This window comes from Cicer arietinum, chromosome 6, assembly GCF_000331145.2.
Source record: "Cicer arietinum cultivar CDC Frontier isolate Library 1 chromosome 6, Cicar.CDCFrontier_v2.0, whole genome shotgun sequence".
NCBI classification, from domain to species: domain Eukaryota; kingdom Viridiplantae; phylum Streptophyta; class Magnoliopsida; order Fabales; family Fabaceae; genus Cicer; species Cicer arietinum.
This window is the reverse complement of record NC_021165.2, coordinates 51255573-51268655: the sequence shown is the minus strand read 5'-3', so window position 1 is coordinate 51268655 and position 13083 is coordinate 51255573. Positions and strand designations below refer to the sequence as shown.

Below are 13083 nucleotides of genomic sequence, written 5' to 3'. Positions count from 1 at the left end.
AGTTTCAAGCTATTGTGAAAAACACACCAAAGTTGGATGCTTTTTCCAACTTTCTCTTTTCTCCCTCTTATATTCTGCTCGCCTAATTTTCGAGCCACTTCTCCCATTTCTTTCTGTCCCTTCGGTTTTAGAGCGGTTATTATGCTGCAATCCCTTTGGTTTTTTAGAGCGGTTATTATGCCGCAGTCCCTTCGGTTTTAGAGCGGTTATTATGCCTCAGTCCCTTCGATTTTTTAGAGCGGTTATTATGCCTCAGTCCCTTCGATTTTTTAGAGCGGTTATTATGCCGCAGTCCCTTCGGTTTTTTGAGCGGTTGTTATGCCGTAGTCCTTTCGGTTTTTTGAGCGGTTGTTATACTGTAGTCCTTTTGTTTTTAGAGCGGTTGCTATGACGTAATCACTTTGTTTTTAGAGCAGTTATTATGCCGTAGTCCATTCGTTTTTGTCTTTTTGAGCGGTTATTATGCCGTAGTTATGAATGATCATAATACCATATTGAGAGTGACTTTAATTGTCATATTGAGAGTGACTTTAGTTGTCATATTGAGAGTGGCTTAAACTGCCATATTGAGGGTGTAATTCTAGAACGGTTTTCTACGGTGCAGTGGAACTCCGATACAGTGAATCTGGGCTATTTTATCCTGGGGACTTCGTGGTTGATAGTCTGCTTTGCACAATTTGGGCAGTGCCGCAGAACGTCTTAAAGAGAGCGACCTAGTCCGCGACTCAACCTAGTAATATCTTTGGTGGCATAAATTGTGATTTTTAAATAGTTTATGAAACTCAAAATCCAACAGTTTTTTATATCAATTTCGACAACGATAAATTCAATTAAAAGCTTCTGATAATTAAAAACTCTATCAAATACTACAACAATATGTCTCTCATAATAATCCTTCAAAAAATATTCATCAAATCTTTTAAATTGTCTATAATTCTTATTTTCTCTACAACAATTTAAACACATGTATAGCCTTAAAAATAAGATAATAAATGTCTATCCACATAATCAATATCTTTAATTTACTTCACGTGAAAAGTAGTTAGGGCAATCAACTTGTTGTGACGTTTCAATTAGATCTTAACATTTCATGACTGTAATTCAAGAAAATTTTCAAAACACCAAGGACCACATGCAAAATTTAATATATCTTAAAGACTAATAGTGCAAACTGAATGTAACTTAAAGAACCGATTTGGGGAAATAAACTTAAATGACCTAAAAGAAATTGAGTTACACATAAAGGACTAAAGGTGTATTTTTATTTTGATTTTTTTGAATTAAATTGCTCTTTTTACCTCGTCTTATTTTAAATTCACCAAATATAAAAAAATATTGTTATGTAAAAAATAAAAATTAAAAAATATATTAAAATTTTGATTATTTTAAAACCAATCAAAATTATAAATAAATTAGTTATAATAATTTTGATAATAGGGGTTGAAAGTGGTACTTGTCAAAGGTAGCTATCGTAGTTGTGGTCGAACATCGAATATGGCTACAATGATCGAAAGAGGTGGTCGACAGTCGGAGTGTGATCAGCAATGGTTGGAGTGTGACAAACAGTGGTCAAAGTGGTGGTCAACAATTGTTAGAAGTAGGTGGTCATTTGTAGTGGCGGTGACCAGAGATGGATGATCGATTGTCGTAAATGGTGGTCAAAGGTGGTGGTTGGCGGTTGTCAGATGTAGGCAGTCAGTGGTGAAGGTTGTAGTCGCATATGGATAGTCGGTGATCGGAGATGGTGATTGTGGTTGATACTTGTTGGAGTTGTGTTGACATCTATTGATTGGTCACATGTAAATTTTAAAACAAAAATAAGAATTATAAAATCTATTTGGTTTGAGTTTTGGGAAAATATTGTTTCGAAATTAAGTAAAAATTAACTTAACCTCATTTCACCTGAATGAGTTTTGATTTTGAAATTAACTTTCAAAATAAAAAATAAAAGACTTACTACCACCTCAAACGGACCTTAATTTGACTTTTCATATTAACTTATTATTTTATTTAATAAAGAGATAACCCTATGTTAAAATTAACCATTATAAAATAATTAGTATAAATTATTGGTTTTCTTTCCTTTCATTTTCACTCCTACCAAACAACCAAAACATAATATTTCTTTTCACTAACAATCTTTCTTGTTAATTTATTTCCTTTAATTTTCTTTTGTGATCCAAATATACCATAGTGGTATAATAGTGTGATTTATTTTTAATTATTTATAAAATAAAATAAAAATTAATTTTGATGCAAAAATATTCAAATATTTCACCACTTAAATGTTTATGTTGTTTTTACGAAAAATATGTTTATGCTGATTTTCATGAACTAAAATAAAGTGGTATTCAGGAGAAAAAAAAATAACAAAATGGTTCATTAGTGATTTGCTTGAAATTGTAAATCCATAAATATGAATTTTATTTTTAAGATTTGACGCTACCGTTAACTAATAGCATACAAGTAGTATTTATTCAGTTTATTCGAGATTTGAGTATTCTCCATATATATTGCTCTTCAGGCTCATAAAGTATTTTCTGTCTTTCTAGGCCTACAAATTCTTTACTAGTCTCACCAATCTCAACATGTATATAAAGTATTTTCTGTCTTTCTAGGCCTACAAATTCTTTACTAGTCTCACCAATCTCAACATGTATGCTCTATGCTTCACCCGACCCAAGTATTCTTTACTAGGATTTCCAAGCTTTGGATATTCTCTCCTCGAAGACTTTTTTTCTCATACTATATGTAGAACGATTTATTTAACACAAGAGTATTACTCCACCTATTTCAATAGAAAGCACCTCATAGTACATTCAAGTATGTGTGGCAAAAGAAAATTCTATTTGTAATAATCTATCTTTTTATGTTATGAATGAACAATCTATTTGTAATAAATGCGAGCTTAATAATAACATTCAAACCATTGACAATGAGTGAATTCAAAATTTCTTTACAACTTTCATCCTATAATTCAAAATAAACAAACCTTACTCACTTGGTATCAATCTGATAATGCCAATTTGATTTGCTTAATTTGTTGATCAAACAGTGAAAACTCAAAACCAATTTCGCTAAATGTAGAACTAAGAGCAAAAACTAAAGCATGTTTTGAAGCAAACTAAAAGCACCATGTCCATATAACATTGCTTAATAAACTTGATACTAATTGGATCTAAAAGGACACTTATATTTTTTCATTGGCCATAACTAGATGATGAATCTAATTTTGATAGCTCATTTGTCTCATAATATGATTAATTTTTATAATGACTTCATCATAATCTTAATTTTAATCAAGTAACTTTGTTATCTTTAAAACAATAAAAAAAAAGGTTTTGTCTCAACAATAATTACTTGTGCAAGTAAATATACAATGAATAATATATTTAGTGAATCATACCAACTCATCCCTCTTCCTTGCGAGCGTCTTAGAGTCTAGCGTATGATGGATTGTCAGCCTTTCTTGATTGACAACATTTTCATTAGCCTTTTCCTGTTGTATTGATAGCACATGACATTAGAAAATAGAACAATAGAAAACGCAAAAACAACTTAGTTGAAACAGAGTAGAAAACACATAAACAACTCAATAGGAATCAACACAATAAAAAGACGTAGCAAAAAAATACAGAAACAACACAACAGAAAACACATACATTAATATATGGTAGCTAGAGATAGTAGATATCTGTTTAAAAACAATTAATCGTATTAATGAATTAGGAAAGTGATTAGTCAATCATTTTAAGTGAGTTAATCGATTAATGTGTGACCTACGTCAGACGGTCATGTTTTTACTCGATTAATCAATTAATTTATTTTTGTTAATTGATTAATATCATACCAAAACTAAAAAATAATAGATTTTTTTAATCTCATTTAGCCAATTACGCATCTTATCTTTCACTTACCACGTAATCAGATAACCTAGTTATTTAAGAGTACAATAACTTTAGAAATTCACAGGTTTTTAGATTGGTAAGTTTAGTTTCTAAAAGATTCTAATTTCGTTTGTTGTCGTGCATTCAAATATTCAAGGAGTCTTAAACCATACAATTTCATTCATTGATCATAATCATTCTCGTTTGGTAATGTGACATCAAACCTTATGTTTTATTCTTCTTGTTTTATAGAAAAATCAATCTTTTGAGTATTAATTGTATTCAATTAAAATATTTGTGTTATGAATAGCAAATAGTCATACCAATTACAATCTGAAACAATGATATGTGAAATCGTTGGTTAAAGTACAAAGTGAGTTTAACTTTTGATATATATTAAATAAATTGAGTAGGTCTACCCATGATCTTTAGGTTTGCACCAACCATCTTAATTGTGTAGAACCATTGTGGGGACAGTTGAATAGGCCATATGATCTATGTTTGAACCATCTCCTATGACACGTCAAATTTTAATTAAAATTATGATATTTGATGATGATTTGTTTTGTCTATTGATTGTCATGATTGATGTTATGTATGATTTGATGCTATAAGTTGATGAAATTCGTAAATTTATGTATTTTGAGTTATGTTGATGATATGTGTTGATAATTGAGAATTAGAAAAGATTGTGTTAGAAAATGATATTTGTTTTATTTTTTGTTAATCAATTACTATTTAGATAAGTTAAAGAATATATGATTAACAGGATAAGATTAATCGATTATTGAGTTACCTATATCCAAAAAAGGCGTAAGTTGAAGAATAACTGATTAGGAGGACCTTAATAATCGATTATAATGGAAAATTAGGATCTGGTATGTCATGAATTATAATTAAATAATCGATTAGGTTGAAAATTAGAAGTAGAAAATGGTTAAGTTATAGGTTAATTGATTGTGATGAATGCACTAACCGATTTAGTTAATACTAATCAATTAGAGTCTTAGTATTAATTGATTAGAATACGTTAGAATGATTAATTAGATTAGTAGTTAACTAGTAATGAGAATTAGATATATTAGTTAGACCATATTAATCTAGAATTAAGTTAATGTGAGTGATATTGTTAATATTGTTCATATGATGATAAAGTTAATCTGTTGTATCATACCTAATTACATGAGTTTAATATTGTTAGATAGTGATTATTGATATATATATTAGACCATTAAAAGCTACGGGTCATATTGGTGAGTGTTCAAGGTAAGACTCACTGAAAGTAAGTTAAAAACTAAGTTCTACCATAAGTAAAAACTCATGACGATTTTTAAATTCTAATTGGCATTATAGTAGACCGCTTAAAAAGATAATTGAAAAGGGTTAAATTTGCTTCAAAGTCACACATTGTCAAGGTTCTCAGACTATTAGACACACACACACACACACACATATATATATATATATACACACCATTATTTCCACTAAACTTTTGAGAGTGAAATCCAAACAAAATTAGACCCAAGACTCGCATCCCACATAGCAAAGTTGTCAAGCATGTATATGATATTGAAGCCTTGAACACTGATGTTTTGAACTAACTTCTGGAAGTGAGATCCAAACATAACCGAGTTTTCGCATTATAGACCTTATAATCTTTGATGATAGTCATTATCACTACTGGACTATAATGTGGGCAAAAGATTACAAGCGCATCCAACTTTGCAAAGTGCAAGAATCAATTTATACTTTTCTAATTCTTGCCACGACTTTCAGGAATGTGAAGCATACAGCAATTGATAACTCAACTTGCTTAAACATGCCAATTTCATCTTGCATATAAAAAGTCTAAAGATATCTCCTTGGTAGTATCTTTCACATTGGCCATCCATACCATCATCGTACGAGAACTAGAAATTCAAAAGATTTAGTTGCTTTCTTCTACGTAAGTAAAACTATGAATCTAGTCAGATGTTCAAAATAGTTTACATGTACAAAACCAAAAAAATTACAGAACAGAGAGCTTATATGAATTTTGGACAACACTAGGATATGGTATTCTATGATAAATGCAGGCACTCAATGATGGGTGTCCTTTTCATCATGCTCAATCTCTTCTGCATCCTCGAATCGTTGATCATTGATTTGAAGCTGCAATCAATTAGACCAAAACTAAATACATGCGAGCATAGGGGAAAAGGTTATCATACAAACAGGTATAAAACACAGTTTTCCCATTGGTTTAGAGATGATCATAAGAAAATGCAAAACAAAGTAAATTCAAGGCATGAATTCATTTAAACCTAAAAAATCACAATATATATGATAGGAATACTGCCAACACAGGTTGTACAAGTATCATGAATATGTGGATCAACAAAATCCAAAAATTTATATATATATATATATATATATATATATATAGGCATATCAAGTGAGAAAACTTATGTTATGTGAACGTGGGAGGAATCAATCTCAACCATTGGATCAAAATGTATGTTTGAGATTAAAACCCATGTGAAAAATAGTCACATGACTCTCTTCTTTTCCCCCTTTGTCACACGAAGCCGCGACCTTACTTTTCATGGAGATGCAAATAAATGGACTTGGGATAGAGTGGTAGTCTAGTACTTGGATTTTGAAATCATCAAGTATGGAAGTTGACAGAGGTAGTGCATTTTTTAAAAACCAAACCATGGGTCTTGGGTCATATATGAATTCCACTTACTCACATAAAAAATTCTTGTCACTAGATAAGTCCTCTATATATATATATATATATTAGTGTAAAATAGTTTTACATTGACACTTCAATGATATTCCACAAACTCACTCCACTTCAATGGTATAACACGAAAAATGAGATAATTTCCATTGGATGTCAGTGTAAAACTAATTTACACCGAAAACATATATCCATTAAACTATATATTTCATGCTAGGTAGTTAATCCCAGATAGTGGTGCGTCGCGGCCAACCCCAAAAGTGGGATAGCGCGTTCTGGGATAGGCGGGATAATTGCTATTTTTTTAAACAAATTACATGAATAATATTATATAAACCTATATTTAATGCAAAATTAACAAATGACTGAAACTCTGAAACATTCATAATAAGTAATAAGAATCTACAAGTCTTACTCTTAGTCAAAACATACATTGAAATACTAACAAAAGTCAAGGAAATAAAGATGATGCATATTGAAGTCTTTAACACAGAGTAATAAAATAACTAAATATTAAAACTCAAATGCATGTTCTAGCATAGGAAGTAAAAATAAGCATTATCTTCATTACATATTCTACTTCTTCTTAGGTGAAAGTAGAAAAATTAAAACAAAGAAAGAAAAAATAATAGCGGGATCTCGCTGGAAAATGTTAGGATTAACTATACTGGGATATCGGGATCTCGCCCAGATTTTGTTTCACGTTGTCGCAGACCACGCCATCGCAGTCAGGCACTGTACCGCACCGGGACAGCGGGATCTCGCCGGAAAACGCTGGGATTAACTACCTAGATTACATGATAAAATATACGCTTCAACTAAGTGAGAGAAATAATTAAAATGAGAGATGAGAGGGACAATTAATATCCATTAGATTAATTTAGATTGAATAAGTGGTTCTGATTTAATTACTACGATCGGCTCATCTTTCGGTAGTTACGCACTTCTCGCATTCTCTCATTTGTGTCATTCAAAACACTCCGCCATTGTTTTCCTGGTTTGTTAAAACTCAACAACAAAATTCATAAAAATATAATGGAAACGCATATACAATACTACTATGTTTGTCTATTAAAGTTAAAGGTGATTCAATTTTCAAAAGAAAATAAATACAGTATAATTCAATAGGATAAAAGAAAAGTTTGTAACTATTTCTCAAAACATGGGTGTTTTTTTTTTGAAATTATTTCTCAAACCTTGTTCAAGTTTATCTTCATAATCTTGCCAAGTTAAATTTTTTTTTTTCAACCTTTGTTAGTCTGAAATTAAATCAAGTATATTTTCCATTAAATCTTTTCTTAAATTAAAATTATATCAAACAGCTTATGTCTGTTTGCTCTAGTGTGGAAGAAGACAATTTTGGAACAGGGATATCATTGTGTGTAGAAGTCAAGCGAGCAATCGAGTATGCAATAAAAGAGAGGCGGTTGGATTGACAAAAAACAACGCGGGTACAGTTTTTAAATGAAAATCAAACCCCACCATTTAAACCATAATCACAGTCGTGTATTTATTCTAATGGATATTAATTGTCCCTCTCATCTCTCATTATAATTGGAGTCTAATGACCATAAACTGACGCTGTAAAATAATTTTACACCATCTCCAATGGAAACCAATCATGTTGCCATGTATGCATGTTTAATAACCAACTTCTAAAAATAACTACCCTTTCCTCAAATCTTATTGGAGGACAATGTAAAACTAGTTTACACTAACGGTGTATTTCCTTTTTTCTCTTATAATGATCCCTCTCACTTGACATGTCCCCTATATATATATTTCTTCAACACAGAAGGTGCTTTACAGAACCACCTTCTCTTAATATATTTTTTTCGTCAATTAACTAACTCAGAAAATAATATTCTAGTTTGGGGATTTCTGAAATCTTAGGTGCATCACTTACTAATCATAGATCTTGAAAAAACTTAAAAAAAGTAAAATATAATAAATAGAATTACACACTATCTTGTGTTCCATCAGAAGACATTCAAATTAATCATAAATTGGATCTTATAAAATAAGCATTATATTGGCAGAAAGATATGGGGATGATAAGTGATAATGGAACCATATCCTCTCCTCCAACACACACTACACCCAAGCACAAACAATTACAACAAGGTGGCTTGTGAAGATCTTATATGGGATCATCTTATAACTACTTGTGTAGGTTTTTTCCTTTACATAAGTGTTTTTATAGAGCTCATGAAATTAGATCATGATAAGTTCATAGGAGTTTCTGCTTAAGATAGCTTATACGGAGCATATGTGGAATCATTCTCTCTTTGATTGTAAAAACGGCTTTTAGATAAGCAGGTATACAATAAACACTCATTTAATAAACGCTTAATTGTGTTGTTTACATTTGTGCAGTAAAAACTTATAGAATGTCCCCTTAAAACCCATAGGAAATATCTGGCTATCTTGTTTTTATGCCCATGCCAATCAGCACAGATGGAATCATGGAAAAAAATTTTTTGCAGAACTCAATGGGATCAACAGATCAAGACAAATGAAATAAAATTATAAAAGCAAAAAACTATCAAACTTACAAAAGAGCACAACAAAGAACTAGTTTAGAGAAATAAACCAGGCAAACACATAGGGACACATACCATAATAATGAACATTTTCAAAGCGGTCTCAAGGAATATGCAGAAAATTAAACAGCACAAACTTACAAAAGAATATGCAGAAAGTTAAGCAGCACAAAAGCGCATTAAGGTAAAACATAAGACTGTCCAGATACATCCAGGTTTTATTGCATTCAGCAAATCAGAACCATTAGAAAAAGATTAGACAGCTCACATTACAAGTTCCAACCTCAACTAAACAGATTCAAAACACAAACTTGGAATTTGAGCCATCCAATCTTTCATTTAATCGATTCTTATTTACTAACGGCAATGAATTCCCCATTTTTTGGTTAAATCCAGGCTCGTAAATAGATACCAGATATTTAATTACAAGGTAGAACAGCATACCTCAAGTATGGTACGAGCAAGGTCATGATGTCCATTTGAATGACCAAGAGTGTTGGTTGGATTATGAGACATATAATCTTCTTCCTCTGAAAAAAGATTAGATTTAACAAGAATATACTAACAAAAACAGACCATAAAAAGAACAATCCAATGAATGATTAGGAAATTAAACTAAAGCCTAAAATCACACATGCCTGCTTCTTCATCTTCCATTTGATCAGCGCTGAAAATCCAATCATGTTCTTCTTCTTGCTCCTCTAAAAGAACAAAACCGGCGTAAATAACTCATAAAGATTAGGGAAAACAAAGAGAGTATTCGTATGAAAACGAAAAAAAAAACACTGACCAGCATTTGGATCTGGATTAAGCTCTGCGCACTCACAGAATACTTGAAACAGAGTATCCACTGGAAAACAATGAGAACAGATGGTGAACAGCATGTTATAAAATCATGTGTACAGCAATAGCTTTCTATCCCATTCAGTTGGGTTTCTGATTAGTCAGTGATTTGCTAGTCAGTCACTGTTAGTTTTGTATAAATAATAACTCTTGTATTGTATCCTCTAATTTCAGTATTTTTAATATAAAAACCTCGCTCCAATAGGGTTTATCTCACACACACATGGACTCTTTGGCTTTCAATCCTCATACCTGACATCATGTACATAATTGTGGAATAAAAATAAGAACAAGAATATCATACACTGCATTGGATCAGATGGAATGAGCCTCATCTCTCTGATATTGGATAAATCATGAACATAATTAGATTCTGAATCCGAGTTGTCCGAATTGATTTCGTCATCTGCCTCTGTTTCAATCTAAACCAAGTAATAGGATGATAAAATTGAAAGAGAAAGCTAGAGGGAGTAAATACACAAATTGTTCCACACAAAAAACACATAGATCTATTGATTTTTTAGAATAGTCCCTTAAATTTCAAATCAACGTCAAATTAGCATTTTTACTTTTTAGGATAATAATATTAAGAATAAACCATCATCTTGGTCCCTGAACTATCACTCTCTCTCCAATTTGGTCCCTAAACTTTAGAAATATAATAAATAGTCCCTAAACTATTATTGCTCATCACTTTAGTCCATCAGTTGCTTTAAAAGTATCATAGAGAATTATAGGTCAGGACTAATGAATTAATAATAGTTCAGGGACTACTTATTATTTTTCTATAGTTCAGGGACTAAATTAGAGAGAGAATGGACCAAATTGATGGTTTATTCTCATAGTTGTAAACATTTCAAAACTAACTATTTTGGCAAGAAATCCACACAACAAACTCAGCAGTGCTCAACCAAGTGAGCCACACTAATTCACATTTTAAGACTAATTTAACCTAACCAACATTCCAGATTTTTAAGTAGCACATTGATAATTTTCATTTTGTCAAACACTAAACAGGTCTCCATGTTTTTTGTCACATCAATAATCAGTGTTGTGTGCTGAGTCTCTGTCAGTATTGTACCTGAGTATAGAGACAAGGAGTGGGGTAAGCCTCGGGGTCTCTGGAAACGGCATGGAGAGAAATAGATAAGAAATCAACGGCGTATCCTTTAGATTTGTCCACATCACTAACCCATATCACTTGCCTGTAAGATCAATATCAATATAAATAATAAAGTAAGAAACTGCAAGAGAATGATGATATTGTAAGTAAGAATGAATGTATAATAATAATCATATACTTGGTAGTGATATAAAGAGTGCCAGGGGACTCGCGAGGAAGATTGGAGAGAGCTATGTCGACACCAGGTTGGACGCGCATCAATTCTTCACCATTCTCACTGTCAATTACTGGCTCTCCGCTAATCTCTCTTAACCCTAATGCCATTTTCTTCTCTTTCTCTTGCTTTCTGTTTCTTCAAAATCTATACTTCGGGTAGGACTACTGTTTCTTCTAGTCTAGGGTTTTTCGGGGGTTTTGATTTGGAGGGTTGAAATTGTGATCTTTCAAATGGAAAAGGAAATGAAGGAGATTTTTTTAGTTATAACTACTTTATCAAATGACTAAATTGTCCTTATAACTTAATCAAATTTATAAACTGATCATAATCACATTTATTCTCTTACTTCTGCTGTTTTCTCCTTTCATCCTCTTTTTCACATTTATCTCTCTCATTTAACGTGTAAATATCTAAACCGAATATTATTAGATGTTTTTAGATTTTCTTATGTAAAAATCTAATGAGAGAAAATAGTTGATGTGAAAATGTCTATTCCTTTGAAACTTCTTTTATAAAAATTGAATATTATTGAACATGTTTGAATCTTTTTTTGATGTATTTTTAGAAAAGAATATCCAAATATATCGAACAATATTCAATTTTGTACGGTTTTTGATTTAGGATTTTTTTTATCAGTTTGAATATGAACACCCATCTTTAATCATAAAGGTGACCTTTGCAAGGAGAACAAAAACTTGATTAGGGTAAATGTATTTACCCTTTTTTAACTCACTTGATTAGGGTAAATGTTGATTTACCCGATTTTTTAGCATCCATTTTCCCTAATCGTCACCCTAATGCCTCACCAACCTCCATCGTCCATCACATTTTGGAACCATTAGGGCAAATTTTTTGAGCTTTGGATCGAAGAAGAAGACCTTGCATTGTGAGTTGAAGCTAAAGCAATTACTGTTAGTATTTTGGCTTGTATTTATTCTTTTTTCTTCACCATTGTTACATTAAATTCAGTTTGTAATGATATATTTAATGTTAGTTTTTATAGTTATGTTGATATACCAGCTCAATATGAGCTAAAAACATATATATAGTTAAATAACCATGATGTTTTAAATGAAGTTTATAGGTAAATATTTTCATAGTGATATTTTCAATTTCATTTAGGTTGGGCTCAATTTGATTGGAAGATGTGTATTGAGGCTTTGAGATAACTCATGAAGTATATTTTGCATCAAGTTTGTAAGTCTCTCAACATGCAAGGTGGTATGTAAGCAATGTTCCACTTAGAGGAGTAGGGATCATATTAATCATTACCCGATCTCATAGTAATCCCAATAATTTCTTGTTCATAAGTCTTGACTATCATGCCCCACCAAGTCACAATATTGACAAGGATGAGAAGTAAATGTCTTTAACTATCTTTTAAGAGCTTCTAATATAGTCTCTAATATATGTTCACTATTTATTTTCCTCTTATGTGTGATTTATTTTTGGTTACCCAATATGTAATCTCATAGTTTTCCTCTTGGCTATATTTATTTTTTCTACAAAAGAGGATCAACTACAAAAGGCTACAAGGAGCGGATGAGCATGCACAGATAACAAAAACAAAAATATAAAACTAATAACAACTAAATATTTAAATAAACAATTTTTATTTTTATCTTTAATAAAATAAAGTGCAAAAAAAAAATTGAAGTGATAATAATAACAAAGAAAAAAGAGATATTTTAAAATAAAAAATTAATAATAGTAACAAAGAAAATTAAAAAAAAATACATTTTTTT

At 31.1% G+C, this 13083-nt stretch overlaps 1 protein-coding gene across 1 annotated transcript; it reads right to left on the bottom strand.

Annotated features, from left to right (window-relative positions):
- Positions 1 to 5683: 5683 nt before the first annotated feature.
- On the bottom strand, positions 5684 to 11582 carry LOC101504720 (chloride conductance regulatory protein ICln). The gene is made up of 7 exons (XM_004506301.4): positions 11300 to 11582; positions 11080 to 11203; positions 10303 to 10420; positions 9946 to 10005; positions 9794 to 9856; positions 9600 to 9685; positions 5684 to 6038 (listed from the first exon to the last, which is right to left on the bottom strand). The coding sequence occupies exons 1-7, from the start codon at positions 11443 to 11445 to the stop codon at positions 5967 to 5969; spliced, it is 669 nt and encodes a 222-aa protein (XP_004506358.1). The 5' UTR covers positions 11446 to 11582; the 3' UTR covers positions 5684 to 5966.
- Between the last annotated feature and the right edge of the window lie 1501 nt (positions 11583 to 13083).

What these genes read in the sequence shown, in the direction of transcription:
- LOC101504720 (XM_004506301.4), bottom strand. Translation starts at nt 11,445, where the DNA reads ATGGCATTAGGGTTAAGAGAGATTAGCGGAGAGCCAGTAATTGACAGT. An exon ending in ACTCTTTATATCACTACCAA is followed by an intron (nt 11,204 to 11,299) that starts GTATATGATTAT and finishes TTGATCTTACAG; the next exon opens with GCAAGTGATATGGGTTAGTG. An exon ending in CTCCTTGTCTCTATACTCAG is followed by an intron (nt 10,421 to 11,079) that starts GTACAATACTGA and finishes TACTTGGTTTAG; the next exon opens with ATTGAAACAGAGGCAGATGA.